The 16,847-nt window shown below is 56.9% G+C and overlaps 6 protein-coding genes across 6 annotated transcripts; 3 read left to right on the top strand and 3 right to left on the bottom strand.

Moving 5' to 3' along the window:
• Positions 1-615: 615 nt before the first annotated feature.
• Positions 616-1,533, bottom strand: F5144DRAFT_587372 (uncharacterized protein). Its single transcript, XM_066789838.1, has 2 exons — positions 1,237-1,533; positions 616-1,157 (listed from the first exon to the last, which is right to left on the bottom strand). Exon 2 carries the CDS (start codon positions 1,096-1,098, stop codon positions 751-753), a length of 348 nt encoding a protein of 115 aa, XP_066638286.1. The 5' UTR covers positions 1,099-1,157; positions 1,237-1,533; the 3' UTR covers positions 616-750.
• Positions 1,534-1,935: 402 nt separating this feature from the next.
• F5144DRAFT_401114 (uncharacterized protein) lies at positions 1,936-6,023 on the top strand. Its single transcript, XM_066784828.1, has 2 exons — positions 1,936-2,312; positions 2,437-6,023. Exons 1-2 carry the CDS (start codon positions 2,053-2,055, stop codon positions 5,822-5,824), a joined length of 3,648 nt encoding a protein of 1,215 aa, XP_066638287.1. The 5' UTR covers positions 1,936-2,052; the 3' UTR covers positions 5,825-6,023.
• A 1,078-nt stretch (positions 6,024-7,101) lies between these two features.
• Positions 7,102-8,683, top strand: F5144DRAFT_616308 (glycosyltransferase family 4 protein; the record flags this gene model as incomplete). Its single annotated transcript, XM_066791832.1, has 2 exons — positions 7,102-7,320; positions 7,416-8,683. Exons 1-2 carry the CDS (start codon positions 7,131-7,133, stop codon positions 8,681-8,683), a joined length of 1,458 nt encoding a protein of 485 aa, XP_066638288.1. The 5' UTR covers positions 7,102-7,130.
• Positions 8,684-9,089: 406 nt separating this feature from the next.
• F5144DRAFT_401142 (uncharacterized protein) lies at positions 9,090-10,381 on the bottom strand. Its single transcript, XM_066784829.1, has 4 exons — positions 10,132-10,381; positions 9,822-10,049; positions 9,368-9,760; positions 9,090-9,312 (listed from the first exon to the last, which is right to left on the bottom strand). The coding sequence occupies exons 1-4, from the start codon at positions 10,219-10,221 to the stop codon at positions 9,241-9,243; spliced, it is 783 nt and encodes a 260-aa protein (XP_066638289.1). The 5' UTR covers positions 10,222-10,381; the 3' UTR covers positions 9,090-9,240.
• Positions 10,382-12,897: 2,516 nt separating this feature from the next.
• F5144DRAFT_401172 (uncharacterized protein) lies at positions 12,898-13,440 on the top strand. Its single transcript, XM_066784830.1, has one exon. The coding sequence runs from the start codon at positions 12,983-12,985 to the stop codon at positions 13,289-13,291; it is 309 nt and encodes a 102-aa protein (XP_066638290.1). The 5' UTR covers positions 12,898-12,982; the 3' UTR covers positions 13,292-13,440.
• F5144DRAFT_521134 (ribonucleoside-diphosphate reductase large chain) lies at positions 13,149-16,775 on the bottom strand. The gene is made up of 4 exons (XM_066786711.1): positions 16,422-16,775; positions 16,208-16,365; positions 13,626-16,143; positions 13,149-13,566 (listed from the first exon to the last, which is right to left on the bottom strand). The coding sequence occupies exons 1-4, from the start codon at positions 16,438-16,440 to the stop codon at positions 13,523-13,525; spliced, it is 2,739 nt and encodes a 912-aa protein (XP_066638291.1). The 5' UTR covers positions 16,441-16,775; the 3' UTR covers positions 13,149-13,522.
• Between the last annotated feature and the right edge of the window lie 72 nt (positions 16,776-16,847).

Below are 16,847 nucleotides of genomic sequence, written 5' to 3' on the forward strand. Positions count from 1 at the left end.
TCCCCAACGCGGTCATCCGAAGGCTGGCTTCCGGCTCGGCTCAGCAGAGTGCCCTTTTGCTCGGTGCTTACCGAGGGAAGATAAACAATCCGAATGTGACGGGAGGGACAGAGGTTGCCATCGTGGAGCATCAACGCCCGCATTGTTATTTCCTGGCACCTGGAAAGTGTGAGGATCTTCCTCTTGCAACACGGTATGGCTGCATGCAATATCGAAAATGCACCGTTTCGGCTGGCCGAAGGGCCTTCTGCTCGAGCCGGTCAAAATGGAACGCTTCGTCGCGGTTAACTCCAAAGAGACGAGACGAGGGGCAGCCCACTTTTGGTAAGCCGAGATCCGTCTCACAAGGCGAAGCCTCATTGGGTCCCGCACGGCACATGGAAACCGTCGGCGATGCGGCGATGTTTCTCGTGCGTTGCAAAAGTACACAGTACTCTCTCTTTTTGCTCGGTCCACATTGACGTGGGCAGGCGAATGATGCCTAACCAGATCTTCATCACTCGACGAGTTCCACCCACCGTCAAGATCTGGCCTCTCCACCACGACAACAAAACGCTGCAGCTGCATCTCTGCGTTGGAGTTGCGCCGCTGGATGCAACGGCCCAGAGCCCTTGCCGCTTTTCCGATTGATGGGGAACGGAGGTTCCCATCAATAAGTTAACGACTCCACGACGGGCCCTGGGGCTGCGGCATCCCGAGCTTCGTGCCTTTTTGTTAAATTGATATCGGCCGTCGACATTTGACAGTTGCTTACCAGCTATAGCTGGTTGATCTCACCGATTTCTGTCGCACAGAAAGACGCTGTGTTGGCCGAGCAGGGTTTGAGCACACGCCACATCCCGAATGCTCTCCGTGAATTGTCCGCTTCACGCAAACGAAGTTTATTTTAGATGAGCCCCTTCGGCCGCCTATCCACATCAACCAAAGCCGGCGCTGGACCCCGAGTGGGCAAATCCGTCTACTCTGCCATTGGGATCCATTGCCCATCTCGCGGTTCCTTTTCTTCGGCCATGAGAGAACACCACACACACACACACACAACAGGTGGATCTGCAGGAGGGGCATGCCAAGCGTAGTGCCGCCAATCATTGCCTGCATTGGCTAGTCGCGATAAGCTCGGCCCTCCTTTTTTGCTCCCTTCCAGGTCTCCACTCGAGGTATGTCTTGGCGATTTCGATGCAATGCCAGTCCCTTGGCCAATGTCTCATGCCGCCCGGTAAAATACACTACCCACAGATTACACTGCTGCGTACCGAACGGTATCAGCGTGGCGTGCCGGTCTCGCAGCTCTGTGGCATCCAATGGTTTTCTCAACTTCAAGCGGTTCGTCTTGGCTTGAGTCTTCCCTGTCGTCTTTGCTCGAGATCCTACAGTTGCGCATTTTGTTGATCATGGAAGAAGTGGCACATTGGCACAATTACCTCGAAGGGGTCCTGGTCCGCGAATCCAGACAGAAATCTCGTCATGGTGATTTTTATTGTGTATCATATCGATTTTTGCCCCAGGCCGCTCAACTGCTGATGTTTTCTCATGGTTGCATCATGTGGGAGTCAGTGGCCAGGGGGAGGTTAACGTGTGCACACTATGTACTTACTGTGTGTGCCTTGTCCGCTCCGGAAACACTGCTTCTTTGTACACTGTACACAGTACTTAGAGGCTGCCCGACCCGCCGACGCCGCAGTGCTGCAGGTGGTCGCCCACAGCATGGGAGGGCAGCCGCGAGGGACGACCATAGCCGACCAAAAACTGTGCATCGCCGCTCCGTAGAACGTTCAAGCAAGCTGCGGGTCTTTCCTGAATTGCCTTCCCTCTCGACATCAACCACTCTTCACATCGTCGTCACCACCGCTTCAGTCCGAATTGTCTTTTTTCTTCTTCTTTTCCTTTTGTAAGCACCGCCTTACTAAACGACAAAAATGTCCGTTTGAATGCAGCTCGAATTGCCGTCGACCGACATCTGCAGCGCACTGGCAGTCCCCGCAGATTGCACAGCGACAACGGTTTCCAGCATGAGGGTCTTCCCACGCCGTGCTCGACCAAATTGCCACCACGATGGAATCTCAACCGCCACGACAGCCGTTCCATCGGCCTTCGCACCCTCGTCTTCACAACATCCTCCCTCCTCCACCGTCGCATATTCCGTCCCGAACTGCCAATAGCACCCCGGTGTCCTCCCCGGGGCTCTTCAGCCCGGCCCTGCCCCGCCCCAGCATAGTCTCGTCGTCGCAGCCCGGCTCCGAGACGGCGACGCCGGGGGGTTCGAACGGCCACAGCCCCTATCTGCATCCGCTGCATGGCCACAAGGTCCGAGAGTAAGTTTCTTTCCTTACCGTCCCGACTTTCGCGTGTCCCACGGTGTATGGCACGAAAGAAGACGAGCGGGGCAGATTGTTCAACCCCCCCCCCTGCGTACTGTACCGCTGACATCTCGCACAGGACACACAAAGCAAATGTCGAGCATGACTACACGACCGGCAGGAAGCACATCAATAATTACGAAATCATTGAGGAGCTTGGCCGCGGTGTGCATGGCAAGGTCAAGCTTGCCAGAAATGCCGAGAATGGCGAATTCGTCGCCATCAAGATCATCCCACGCTTCTCCAAAAAACGGCGGCTTGGCAAGGTCATGGCCATGTCAACCCAGGACAAGAGCAAGAAGGAGATCGCCATTCTGAAGAAGATCCGGCACCCAAATGTCGTCGCCCTGCTCGAGGTCATCGATGACCCTGAGCTGAAAAAGATCTACATGGTGTTGGAACACGTCGAACTGGGTGAGGTCGTGTGGAGAAAGAAGGGACTTCCGCATATTTGCGAATACGAACGTCGCCGTATCGAACGCGAGACACGGGGCGTGAAAGCGACGCCCGAAGAGGACCGATTCGAGCGCCTTCTCTTGCAACGCCAGGCCGCTAAGGATGCGCAGCGCGAGAGATTGCGAGCCCGCGCTCAGCGGCCTTCGACCGACTACTGGAGCCTCGAGTACGGCGCTGCGGACGACGAGGAGCTCGACTCACACGTCGGGTCGCTCGGGAGGGACGATACGGGTCTCTCGGCTATCCGTCCGACTCTATCGAACACGAGCTCTCTTGCAGGATCAAGAGCGACCTCCCGGGCTCCGTCTCGGTCACAGTCAACCAAGTCCCTAACGAACCCCGCCGAGCCGAATTCCGCGGTAGCCGCCGACAACGATGACCTAGAAACACCCGGCGCCCTGCCTATCAAATCCAAGCCCGGCTCGTCCACTGTGCTAGATGGGACCATGTACGGCCCCTATGTCGAGGATCCCGCCCTACGGGGAAGGTCTCCCAGCATGGCGGACTCGCTCATGTCCCACTTGTCCTCGTTTGACTTCAACAAAGTCCACGATCCGTATGTCGACGACTTTTCGTACGTGCCTTGCTTTACCATGGAGCAGGCAAGGAATACCTTCCGAGATACTGTCCTAGGCCTCGAGTACTTGCATTACGAAGGCGTAGTCCATCGAGACATCAAACCAGCGAACTTGCTCTGGACCAAGGATAAGAGGTCTAAGATCGCTGACTTTGGCGTCTCTTACTTTGGCCGGCCTGTTCGCGAAGGAGAGCCCGACGATACCATTTCCGAGTCCGAAGCACGGGACTTCGACAACGATCTGGAGCTGGCCAAGACGGTCGGCACACCCGCCTTTTTCGCTCCCGAACTTTGCGCTACCGACCTTTTCGACGCTCCTCCTGGGCAGCAACCAAAGATCACCGAGCAAATCGACGTCTGGTCATTGGGCGTCACGCTGTATTGCCTGATTTATGCTCGGTTGCCGTTCCTGGCCGAGGATGAGTGGCAGATGTTCAAGAAGATTGCAAATGAGGAGGTATACATCCCGAACCGGCGGCTTCGGCCTGTCGACCCGGCTACCAAACCCAGCGAGAAGTCTCTCTACACGCGAGTGAACAAACCACCATACCGCGACGATGACGAGCTCACCTACGAAGATATCGAGCCTGATCTCCAAGACCTCTTGAAGAAGATGCTCACTAAGAACCCCGAGAAGAGGATTCGGCTGCGCGACGTGAAACGGCACGCTTGGGTTATGCATGGCGTGGATATCATGTCGTGGATTGACGACACGGACCCCTCGAGGAAGGCGTCGGGCAAAAAGATCCAAGTTGATGAGAAGGATATGGCTCGTGCTGTTGTCCCGCTGAGCTTGATGGAGCGCGCAAGATCCGTGGTTAAGAAAGCGGTGGGCAGGGTGATGCACCCCCGCGGGGACCGTACAGAGAGCGTCTCATCTCGCCGGCGCGCTGCCAGCAGCGCCGCCAGTTCGGCGGGCGACATCACCAACCTAATAACACCCCATCTACGCGATACCCGACGAAGAAGCTTACGCCCCGATGATTATTTTTCCACCCCTCCTCAGCAAACGGGCGGGCATCCCCTCACGCACAGCGTATTAGCCAGCCCTGTGACTGGGTCACCTCCCGTCTCGTCTCCGCTACACCAGTCATCGTCAGCCAATAGCCGCGGGCCTCGCAAGCCGCTTGAGCTGCTCACAACGCTCACTGGGAGGGAAGACCACTGGACTCGGCAGGCATCCGCCTCCCCGCATCGAGCACTGGCTCGACACGGGCAATCCAAGTCTATCACGAACGCTTTTTTGGCTCTCACGCCTACCCCAGTCGAAACGCAGACGCTCCCGCCCACACCTCTCTTCGACAGCCCTGTGGACGACCCGAGTAGTGCGCTCAGAAAAGCTCGGGATATCAAGTCAAACGCAGACGATCTTGGTCGAGCCCGATCGGTTGATCGTGGCCTATTTGTTAGCAATGATAAACGTGCCGAGGCTAGAGTGGCGCTGAGCACCGCCATGGCCCCGGGAAATGTGCACTTCAACCAGCAGCATCGCTCTGTACGGTCGGTCGAGCTGACGGAAGGTTCTGAGCATGCTTCCTCGGCCATGGTACCTCCATCAATGGGCTCACTCTCTGGATACCCACGCGGCCAGTTCAAATCAGATCCAAACATGCACAACAAGCAGCGCGGGTTTATGGTGTTACAGGAGAGGCCGGTGACGGCTCATCGTGCCGAGGCAGTGCAAAAGCCATCTACCCCTGAGCCTGGATTCACCCCCTGCCCTTCATCCCCAGATGACGACACGTTCCCGCCGATGCCCTTGTCTAGGGGCGAGATTATCGCGACGGGCAAATCGTCGAGCTCGACGTCGATGGGCGCACTCACGACTCCATTGACCAGCCCAAGCGAGTCGGCGAGCCCCATCTACGGACTCAATAACCAGATGACCAAAGAGGTGGCCGACCGCATGGTTGCGTTCCAGTCGGACCCGTCGCTGCCTGCTTTGCTCAGCAGCACGAGCTCCGTCTCGGCGGACCCAGAGGGCGAGTTCCTCGGCAACCCGGGAATGGTGGGCCGGCCTTCAGTGATTGACACCACCGACTCGCTCACGCCGCCTGCGTTTGCAAAGGAGCCCATGTCCGGATTCCCGTTAGAAGCGCAGGACGAGGGGACCGTACCTGTGAAGTTTGACAGCTCTAGCGTCCGCACTCCAGTAGGCGGCAGGCTTCCTACGAGTCGGAGGGGCTCGCGGTGTCATCACGATGACGATGATGACGACGACAACGATAGCGATAGCGATGAGGGATTAACGATGGCGAGACACAAGAAAAAGCCGAGCGAGCCTTCGGGTTCAGCTATCACCACGCCTCCCAAGGACACACAAGCGCAGACGCACGGGGTGGGAAGGCTTATTGGGAATGCGCGGCGGCGGAACACGAACGCGAGTGTAGGCAGCACCGAAACTGCAAAGAAGATGTTTGTGGATAGCGACTAGCCGGCCCATTCGCCTTTAAACTATGTCCGGGCGAATCGAATAGAGCGTTCCATCTTGCGACGTTTGCAAAGAAAAAGCAAAACAAAACAAAAACACCCTATCACCGATGAGTCGCGCCGCTTCGCTCGGTTAGTTCGGGTAGACTATCTACCACTGCGCTTCGGCATTTTGACACTGGCATGCATAGATATCAACATATCCTGGTGGATGGAGTTGGGTTTTGAGGTTCTACCTTGGTCGGTTTGGTTTGGGAGCATGCATGGGAACGGATTAGCTGGTGAAGGATGGTTGGGCGGGTGGCGGGGGGAGGAGTTTCAATGTCCCGGGTTTGATCATTTACTACCGCATTTACATTCTCGGCGGGGATTTGGGCGGGGGGTTAGGGCGTTGGCTACCTATGTTTGAGTCTGATATGATATGGTTGTTGGTTAGGTTGTTGATTATCCTGCGCTACACTACACTACACTACTACACGCGCCCTCACAGACATACACAGACATACACACACTACTCAACCACAACTGCACTTCACCATGTTGGGGTAGTGGGCTTTTTGGGACCATCGTCTAGTTTGTGTTGGGTGATGTTGGTCTTGACTTGCTGTTTGATGTGTGTTGGGTGTTGGACTTGTGTATGTTGTTGGTTGCTGTTGTTGTCGGACAGCAGGATAGGCATTTGTGATTTCCGGCGCGGTTTACCCCTTCGGTGTTGACTTACATTGGGCTTGGTCTTTTGCTGCATTTACAGAGATTGGGTCTGGGCTTTGGGCGCTGACATGAAATTGACTGGCTGGCTGGCTGGCACCGGTCGGTCAACGGGTTGGGGTCGGGGTTCCCACAAAGAAGAGAAGAGAAGCGCATGCAAATGCAACGGAGCGAATCAAACGGAGGCAGGGCGGTGACACCCGGGGGGGATTTCCGAGCTGGGTATGCCGGGCTGGCCTGGGCCTGGTGTCCGGTCCGGGTCCGAGGGCTGGGGAGGAGGGTCCGGTTCCGTTGCCGGATCGGATCTGGGCCCGGGCGTCATCCGGGGGTGGAATGGGAGGTGTCTGAGTTGTCGCGCAGGAAGGGCAGGCATGTGATGGATGGAGTTGGCTAGGGGGTTGACAGTTTGTAAATATGACTGTATTGTAATACATGTCTTGTGGTAACTTACCATCTGCCGAATCCTTCGTTACTACCCGACCTGGAGTCCCTGTCATTACGTTACGTCTTGCCTGCCGGGACCTGCATGCCAATTAGAATTGGAGCTTTCTTCTGACCACATCTAACTATCCATCGCAAACACCCCACGTCATGGTTTGTGCATGTTCATCAACATGGCCGGTGACAAGAAACCCGGCAAGACAATAGTCTTCCTGCACCCTGATCTCGGGATTGGGGGCGCAGAGAGGCTAGTCGTCGACGCGGCAGTAGGCTTGCAAAAGTGCGGACACAAAGTGGTCATCTTCACGAGCCACTGCGATCCCACTCACTGCTTCGACGAAGCTCGCGATGGTATGCCCATCCACCCACCCATTCATTCACTCCCCATCTACCCTACCCGTTGCCACACACCAGTAATCGCTAACCTAGAACCCTCCCTTTACCAGGCACCCTCGACGTGCGCGTGCGCGGCAACACGCTCGTCCCCCCCTCTCTCCTCGGCCGCTTCGCCATCCTCTGCGCCATCCTGCGCCAGTTACACCTAATCATCCACATCACGCTCCTCACCCCAGAGCTCCGCGATCTCGCACCCGATGCCTTCTTCGTCGACCAGCTCAGCGCAGGACTCCCCCTCCTCAAGACCCTAACTACCGCCGCGCCCATCTTCTTCTACTGCCACTTCCCCGACCTGCTCCTCGTGCGCGGTCGCGCACACCTCGCCAAGCGCCTCTACCGCGTGCCGTTCGACGCGCTCGAGCGCTGGAGCATGGGTTTCGCCGATGCCATCGCCGCCAACTCCGAGTTCACACGCGGCATTGTCGCGCAGACCTGGCCGGGGCTGGTCCAACAACCCATCCAGGGGGAGGGCAAAGGGGGGCAAGAGCAAGGTAGCAAAGCAAACGGGCGACAGTTACACGTGGTATACCCCTGCATCGACACCACCCCCCCAACCTCTTCCGCCTCCCCGCTCCCCTGGAAAAAAGACGGCGTAATCCTCTCCATCAACCGCTTCGAGCGCAAGAAGAACATCGCCCTAGCACTCCACGCCTTCGCCCTCCTCCCCCCCCACCGCCGCCACCGCGCCAAACTGGTCCTCGCCGGCGGCTACGACCCACGCGTCGCCGAAAACGTAGCCTACCACGCCGAGCTCACCGCCCTCGCATCATCCCTCGGCCTGCGCCACGCCACCGCCAAGACGGTCGTCTCCGCCGTCGGCGCCGACGCCGGCACCGACCAGGCCGAGGTCGTGTTTTTGCTGAGCGTGCCGCAGACGCTCAAGGCCATCTTGCTGCGCACGGCGCGACTGCTGGTGTACACGCCGAGCAACGAGCACTTTGGGATCGTGCCGCTGGAGGCGATGCTGGCCGGGGTGGTGGTGCTGGCGGCGGACAGCGGGGGCCCGCGGGAGACGGTGGTGGAGGGGGTGACCGGGTGGTTGCGGGATCCCGAGAAACCGGAGGCGTGGAGCGCCGTGATGGATCGGGTGCTGAATGAGATGGGGGAGGGGGAGTTGGAGGGGATGGGGAGGGCCGGGGTGGAGAGGGTGAAGGGGAGGTTTGCCGAGGATCAGATGGCGGAGCGGTTGGAGGGGATCTTTGAGGGGATGAAGAGGGCGCCCGGGGTGTCTGGGGTATCGGTGCTGATGGCTGGGCTGGTGGCGGTTGTTGGGCTTGTGATTCCGCTGGTCTTGGTGGGGAGGATAGCACGGCAGTGAGTGAGAGAGAGCTATTGCATGTCAAATGAGAAGACACGGACCGATCAACATACAATCACCCGAGGTTTCTTGAGATACATCTACGAAGCGCGTTGGTACGTGAAGACCAATTGGCCTGTTTCAAACGGATCACGTTAAATGTAAAACGCCACGAGCAATATCCAACATTCACACTGCGGAATCGCCAAGATTGAGAAATGCCTTTGTATTTCGGGTACCCAGCACCTAACTTCACCATTAACCCCGGGTCCGTCATTTGGAGCAGAAACGGCCACCATACTTCTACCCATCATGGGTATCTCTCGGTATCTCGGAACGCCCCGCTCTACATATTATGTACAATGAAACAATGCCCCACAGCAAACTGCGGACATATCGACGGGATATCAAAGCAAAAGAACAGCCATAAACGTGGGGCCTCCATACGTAACTATGTGCCAATAGTCATTAAGATCGGTACCGCCCGTCCGTCTGCCCCAGTTGTCGTGCAATCGTAAAGGTCGATCAAAACAAATCGTCAGAATATCTGGCCAAACCCCACGAAAGTCGGGGCAGGCTTAGAGGAAGGCAGCCGCGATACCGGCAGCGGCGAGGAAGCCAATAGCCGGGGCCGCAGTCATATGGGCACCCTACAAACCTCGTTAGCATTGGACTAGAAGAATCATGACGGATTAATCGACTTACCTCAGCGCTGCTGGTGCTCGAGGCGGCATCCGAGGCTTGGCTGTTCAGGGCGCTGGTCAGGGCATCGCCCGTGACGCTGGACGTGAAGGTGGTCGAGCCGATGGTGGTCTCGAAAGTGGTCGACTCGTCAGTGTGGGTCGAGACGATGGGCGAAGTGCCAGTGGTCTCGGGGGCATCGCTAGCGCCCGGCACGCCGTTGACGCCCGAGATGGTGGTCGTGCCAGTGACGGTGCTGGTGGCGTCGCCGCTGGTCAAGGTCGAGGTCCAGGTGCTGGTGGTAATGGCAGTAGCATCGCCAGTCTCGCTAGCATCGTTGTCGGAACTAGAACCAGTCGAGGTGCTGTCGGCATCACCAGTGTTGGTCGCGGGGGCGCCCGAACTGCTTCCAGAGCCCTGAATTGGGATATTAGTGGGCTGGATTCTAATCAATTGCCGGGGAGGGGCCAGCACTCACCTTAACGCTGGTAGCAGTGGGGACGACAGCGGTAGTGACACCGGCGCCTGAGCAGAGGCTGTTGCCCCAGCTGATAACCACGTTGGCCTGGTCGATGCTCGGGCAGGACTCGACCGAGCAGTCACGGATACCGTTGTTCCAGTTGGTGGCCTTGCACATGCAAGCAATGTCGTCCTTGCCGCAGTTGAATTCGGCAGCCTTTTCAAGCATATTCTTGCCGCAGACTCTCTGAAATTGGGCGTGTTAATATGGGAGGATACGCAGTGAGGACGCGCACACGCCGGAGGAAGCATGCTCGAGGGGAACTTACACCGCAGTCAGGCATGTTGGAAGGGAAGTCGACCGCGTTCACGGTGACAGCGCCAGCGAGGGCGAGAATGACGGTGATACTGGTCTTCATTTTGAAGGTTGGTACGGGTAGTTTCGAGTCGATTTGGTTTGATGTGAGTCGTGAGAATGAGTTCAACTAGATCGGCGATGCGAGAGTGAGGGTTTGGTTGGATGGAAGTTAGTTAGAAATTAACTAAAGTCGCGTGTTATGCGAAACTTCGGAAAGAATTGATGGAAAGTGCGAGAGGGGGAAACAGCTGAGAGGGCACACAGGGAAATTGTCAGGGCTTATATTGCGAGGGAAGTCGCGTCACAGCAACGAGGTCTTTCGTGGGAGGGAGGACGATCGCTCCTTCCCGGGTAGAATTAAACAAACAGTGGACCATGATCTCACCGAACCTGCCCCAAAGCTGTTGTAGCTCGTTTCTCCACAATATCGGGAAAGTGCGACGGAAAGCCTGGCCACTCTGGGCCCTGACAAGCTGGCAACCAACCTTGCCAACCTCTCACATTTACAGCCACCCGGAAGGTACCTACCTGCCTATCTGCTGAAGTCCCCTCGTCACCTGGAGTTACCCGAACTCGCCTCGCTACGCTCTGGTGCGTTTCCGTCCGATGCCTTGTTTGGAAGAGCAGCCGAACTCGGCAACACGGCGCTGATGAGTCCAGGCAGGTTGCCATGGCGGGACTGGGGATCCCGTCTGCCACATCACGGCCCGATATGCAGCCACATGGGTGGGCCATGTTGTGTGTGCTGGGCGGGCACCACTGGGGAAAGGTCACCCATGCGGTGCCTTAGGAACTAGCAAAACTAGCAAGTTGCTCGCCGCTATCGAGTGACAGAGGGAAATGAAGACCTGTGGCGGGCCATACGCAATGCATTGGATGGTCCCCTCGACGGCGGCTTGCTCGTCGGGCTGCCTCTCGAAGCTTGGTGGTTTCGGTTCGCCGGCTGGGAGGCAACTTCTTGCATGTAACTGGTCCGACGTCACGCAAGCTGTGTTCGTCCGATATGACGGCGGCGTCTCCACTGCCTGCCAGCTACTTGTGTTAGTGCATGGGAAAAATTCGTTGCCACAGAGAAGTGACAACCAAGACAGGCGAAATCCATGCTCTCAGATAACCTTGCTCCGCTACGGCTGAAGTAAAGAAATTTAGCTTTGCACGTGCATCGGTAGCTGGGTCGCGGGCGGCACTGAGCCCACAGTCCTTTTGGTTCTCGGGCCATACTGACGCATTGAAATCGGGGAATGTCGTCGAGATCTTGGTCGGCCCCGGTGGTGGCAACATCCCATTGGTTGACGGAATTGATTCTGCATGTTCCCACGTCTGCAGCAAGGAAACCCCGGTCAGAGTGAACCCCAGAGCAGCTGGGCTCGCTGGGTAAAGATGGGACCTTGGCACAGCACAAAACCGGAAACCCAGATCGACATGGACAGTTCCAGTTCGACTTTTCTTACCGACATTCAGGTCAAGGGGCGAGGCCGGTACAAACGGCTCACCAGCCCGACGGTTCATTTGAGAAAACAACCGAACTCCTTCATCCTTGTCTAAGGAAGTTCTCAAGCGGCAGGTGATATTAACTCTCGGCGGTCAACAGAAAACGATCGGGACCCACACTCGATCGGCTCTGGCACTTCTGGGCCCTGGCAGAAAGGTGGGGTGGAAAAAACACTTGGCAGACAGGCGTACCTGGCCCCATCGACGTCAGCGCACATCTTGAGAATCAATCAAGAAGAAGAGCAAGAAGTTGATTTACTTGTAACTAACTACGAATACCAACCTCCCTTTTCGATAGCCGGATCATGGCAATCCAGCCCCGGCGGCGACGCCTACCCAATAAGAAACGCCATTATCTCAGCCCACCTCCCCAAATTTGACAGCTCCCCCAATAACCACCCCCCAACAACCTCCCTCGGCTCGCACCTTCTCTCTCCTGTGTATGTACCTACCCGCATGAGTTAGCGGCACTAGCACTAGCACCGCACCACCAGCCCCTCCCATCTCCCTCTTTCTCCCCTCTGGGCCTCTCCCCTCCTCCTCCTCCTCCCTCCGCCCGTACGTCCTTTCGGGTGAGACATGCCTTGGGCGGCCACTGTGCTGTGGCTTCCCCCCGTCCCATCGTGGTTTAGGCCAAATGCGCGGCAAGCAGCTTTGTGACGACGACGACAACTATGAACCTTTTGCCACCAACAAATTTCCCACTAGTTACCTAGCTGTGGGGGTAGCGTCGTGTCTCACAAAATCTCCCTGATGCGTGTGTGTGTGTTTCCGGCCGCGTCGTTAGTGCCGTACCCTGCCGTGCTGCGATGCGCTGCGCTGTCTCAGTAGTGTGGTGTGTTGTGCTGCGTTGCTGTGCTGTTGTGTTGTTGTTGTGTCCCCCCAGCCAGCAAGCCACTGCTGTTGTCTGCCATTGCTGTCTGGAGAGAGAGATTGTGGGGAATGCATGGCCAGACAACCAGCCTCCTCCCACACCACAGCTCCTCCTCCTCCCAGCACCGGGCTCTCAGCACAGCACGGGCAGCACAGTTTCGGTTTGTTTGACTCTGCGTCAATCCATCAATCCTACGACCGACTGGCCGGTCATACAGACATACAGAATGAAACGCCAACCTCGTCTGGAAGCATCGCACAGCGATTCACCAACGCCCCCCTGGCGTGACATGAGCTAACACTGACACCGACAGGCAGGCGGTGCGACTCACTTATTCCGTCTGCTTGGCCTGATATTTTTGGGCGTTGAAGTTCTTCTCTCGCACGCATGCGGGCGGTTTCCATGTCCATTATGGGGAGAGGAAACTACCGCGTCCGTTTTGTGGTGCAGTTTGCATATGTACTTATGTATGTGTGTGCTTCGTGCCTTGATGGGGTGCATATCATCGCTCTTCTGTCATGACATGCAGCGAGTGGCGACGGAGTTATCGTCAACTTCAATCTGCCCTGTGCTCCCCTTCGCGCGAGGCAAGGCCGTCGCCGTCCTCTTCACCATGGTGGAACATTGTGATGTAAGGGGTATAAATAGACAACCTAGCAGAACAGCTAAACAACGATGCGCGCAAGCGCCGCCCGTTGCTGTGGTGGTACATCTAGCGAAACATCCTCGGGACAAACAAATCGAGGACAGACCGAGAAACCCATGATCCAACACCCGCCCAGAGAAAGCCTAGGGCATATCATTGACGCCCCTCCTATCCGCCGTGTACGCCCGTCCATGCAATGAACGGCCCGCGACGTGAGGGTGCCCGCATATGCCAATGATGATCCATAAAAACAAAATCATAACGCAAACCGCAAAACCAAATCATGCCAGGTATTAATCCCATCGTCACACTACATTTCGCCATGCCTCATCCACATCCAGGTCAGCACACTCAACCGCTGCACATAACACACTCCTCGGGGTTCTCAATGCTGCCTATAAGCGTCTTGATTAGCATCATCATTGGAAACGGTGGTTGCAGGTGATCAACTTACAAGCAATGACGGCCTCAGAGTAGATGTCCAGCTCCCGCTCCTTGCTCTCGTCCTCCTTGTCCTCGGCGTCCTTCTTGGAAGCGAGCACCGGCGATCCAATGTCCTCTGGCTTGGGCTTGTCGGTCGGCTCGGTGGGCAGAGTCTTGGGGCTCTCACCCTCGTCGACGTCGGCCTTGAAAGCAGGCGGCTTTGACGGCGAAGCGAGGATGCGAGCCTTGACGTCATTGACGGTAGGGGCCATGGGAGGTGGCGTGGTGGGAGTAGTAACACCGTTGGTACCATTGCTCTTGGGCGTGCTCTCCTTATTGACAAACGCCATGGGGCGTGGCACCGCGGAGGGTGACGACATGTAGCTGCCGGCTGGCGGGGCGCGCTTCTTCAGGCCCGACACTCCCTTGCTGACGTTGGTGTCCTGGACGCGGAGCGCCTCCTGGTCGACGGTGAACTGAATGGGCTGGGCGGCAGCCTGGGTGCGGAGGTAGTACATGCCCGTCTTGAGACCCAGTTTCCAGCCGGTGAAATGCATGCTGGTGATCTTGCCCATACTCGGCTCGCGCATATGGATGTTGAGCGACTGGGATTGATCGATGAAGGCACCACGATCGGCAGCCATCTGAACGACGGTGCGCTGGGAGATTTCCCAAACAGTCTTGTAGAGAGCCTTGGTATCGGCCGGGATGTTGGGGATGTTCTGGATCGAACCACCATCGGCGATGATGCGGTTCTTCATGTTGTCGGACCAGAGACCCATATCGACAAGATCCTTCAGGAGCCAGGGATTGACAACTTGGAACTCACCAGCCAGCACACGACGCTGGTAGATGTTGGACGTGTAGGGCTCGAAGCACTCATTGTTGCCCAGAATTTGCGACGTCGAGGCGGTCGGCATGGGCGCGAGGAGCAAGCTGTTCCGGACACCATGCTCCTTGATCTTAGCCTTGAGAGCGTCCCAGTCCCAGAGGCCGGTCGGCGTGACGTTCCACATGTCGTACTGGAGGATGCCCTGGGACACAGGAGACCCTTCATAGGTCGAGTAGGTGCCTTGCTCCTTTGCCAAATCGCACGAGGCGGTCAGAGCCGCGTGGTAAATGGTCTCGAAGATTTGCTTGTTCAGCTCACGAGCCTCGGGAGACTCGAAAGGCATGCGAAGCGCCAGGAAAGCATCGGCCAGACCCTGAACACCGACACCGATGGGGCGGTGGCGCATGTTGCTGTTGTACGCCTCCTGGACTGGGTAGTGGTTGACGTCGATGATCTTGTTCAGGTTGCGGACCACGACCTGGGCGACTTCGTGCAGCTTCTGGAAGTCATAGACACCCTGGTTGTAGTCGACAAACTGGGGAAGGGCCAACGAGGCCAGGTTGCAGACAGCGACCTCATCAGGCGCCGAGTACTCGATGATCTCAGTGCACAGGTTGGAGCTGCGAATGGTACCGAGGTTCTTCTGGTTGCTCTTGCGGTTGCAGTGGTCCTTGTAGAGCATGAAGGGGTTGCCGGTCTCGGTCTGAGCTTCGAGGATGGCATACCAGAGCTTTTGGGCCTTGATAGTCTTACGACCGCGGCCGGCCTTCTCATACTTCTCATACAGGGCCTCGAACTCGTCGCCATAGCAATCGGCAAGGCCAGGGCACTCGTTGGGGCACATCAGCGTCCACTCTCCGTTCTTCTCGACACGCTTCATGAAGAGGTCGGGAATCCAGAGGGCCAGGAAGAGATCGCGGGCGCGAACTTCCTCCTTGCCGTGGTTCTTGCGGAGGTCGAGGAACTCAAAAACATCGGCGTGCCAAGGCTCGAGGTAGATGGCAAAGGCGCCGGGACGCTTGTTGCCACCCTGGTCAACGTAGCGGGCGGTGTTGTTGAAGACACGGAGCATGGGGATAATGCCATTAGAAGTGCCGTTGGTACCGGCAATGTAGGATCCAGTGGCACGAATGCGGTGGATGTTGAGGCCGATACCACCTGCCATCTTGGAAATCATAGCGCAAGTCTTGAGACTGTCGTAGATGCCCTCAATGCTGTCGTCCTTCATGTCGACCAGGAAGCAAGATGAAAGCTGGGCCTGAGGGGTACCGGCGTTGAAAAGAGTGGGAGAAGCATGTGTGAAGAACTTGTTAGACATGAGGTTGTATGTCTCGATGACGCGCTCCACATTGTCTCCCCAGATGCCAACAGCAACACGCATGATCATGTGCTGTGGCCGCTCAACAATCTTGCCGTTGAGCTTCAGCAGATATGAGCGCTCCAGGGTCTTGAAGCCGAAGTACTGGTAGTTGAAGTCCCGGTCATAGACAATGGCCGAGTCAAGCTCCTCCTTGTGCCGCATGACACACTCGTAGGTCTCCTTGGCAATCATGGGCGATGCCCGCTCATTCTTGGGGTTCACATAGTGGTAGAGGTCGCTCACAACGGCGGACCATTGCTTTTTTGTCTGCTTGTGGAGGTTGGAAACGGCAATACGGGCGGCCAGAATAGCGTAGTCGGGGTGGGTGACGGTCATGTACGCAGCAGTCTCGGCAGCCTGGAAAGGATGTGTGAGCAATTGGCTTGAAAAAAAGGGGGGTTGGGTTTCCGGGGGAGCTTACAAGATCATCGAGCTGGGCGGTTGTGACACCACCATACACACCGGAGATAACCTTCTGGGTAATGGCAACAGGGTCGACATGGTCGACATCAAGGCCATAGCAGAGCCTTGAGACACGTGCTGTGATCTTGTCGAACTGAACACGTTCCTGACGCCCGTCTGAACAGCAAAGTCAGTACCATCAACCCTGATATCGGGATCAGGTGCATACATACCGCGCTTTCTGACATACATGGTGTCGGATGTGTCGGGACAAGGTAAGAGACAAAGGCAGTAAAAAAGGAGGGCGGGGTGAAGATGGAAGTCAAACAATAACTAGAGTGATTTTCCACTGCTGGGCTGGGCCGTGGATGAGGTCAAGGGTGAAAGAAGGCTGCTTTACGTCAAGCCTTTTCGTGATGTAGTTGGGTGATGTTGTGTGGAGGATGTGGAAGGGAGGAGAAAACACGCTCTTGCTCTGCACTCTTTTAAGGCACTGGGCTGTGGACCGCGTCTGACGCGTGCCGACAGTTTTTTGGCGCGTCGTTGCAGCCCCGCCTATTAAACAAACAGCCTGAGCTTGGGCCACTGTGCCACTGCACGCCGCTGTGCCGTTGATGCCCCACCATGCACACACATGCAGACCCCTACCAATCCCTGAA

The sequence above is a fragment of the Chaetomium tenue genome (assembly GCF_020726465.1).
Source record: "Chaetomium tenue strain MPI-SDFR-AT-0079 chromosome Unknown F5144scaffold_8, whole genome shotgun sequence".
Lineage (NCBI taxonomy): Eukaryota > Fungi > Ascomycota > Sordariomycetes > Sordariales > Chaetomiaceae > Chaetomium > Chaetomium tenue.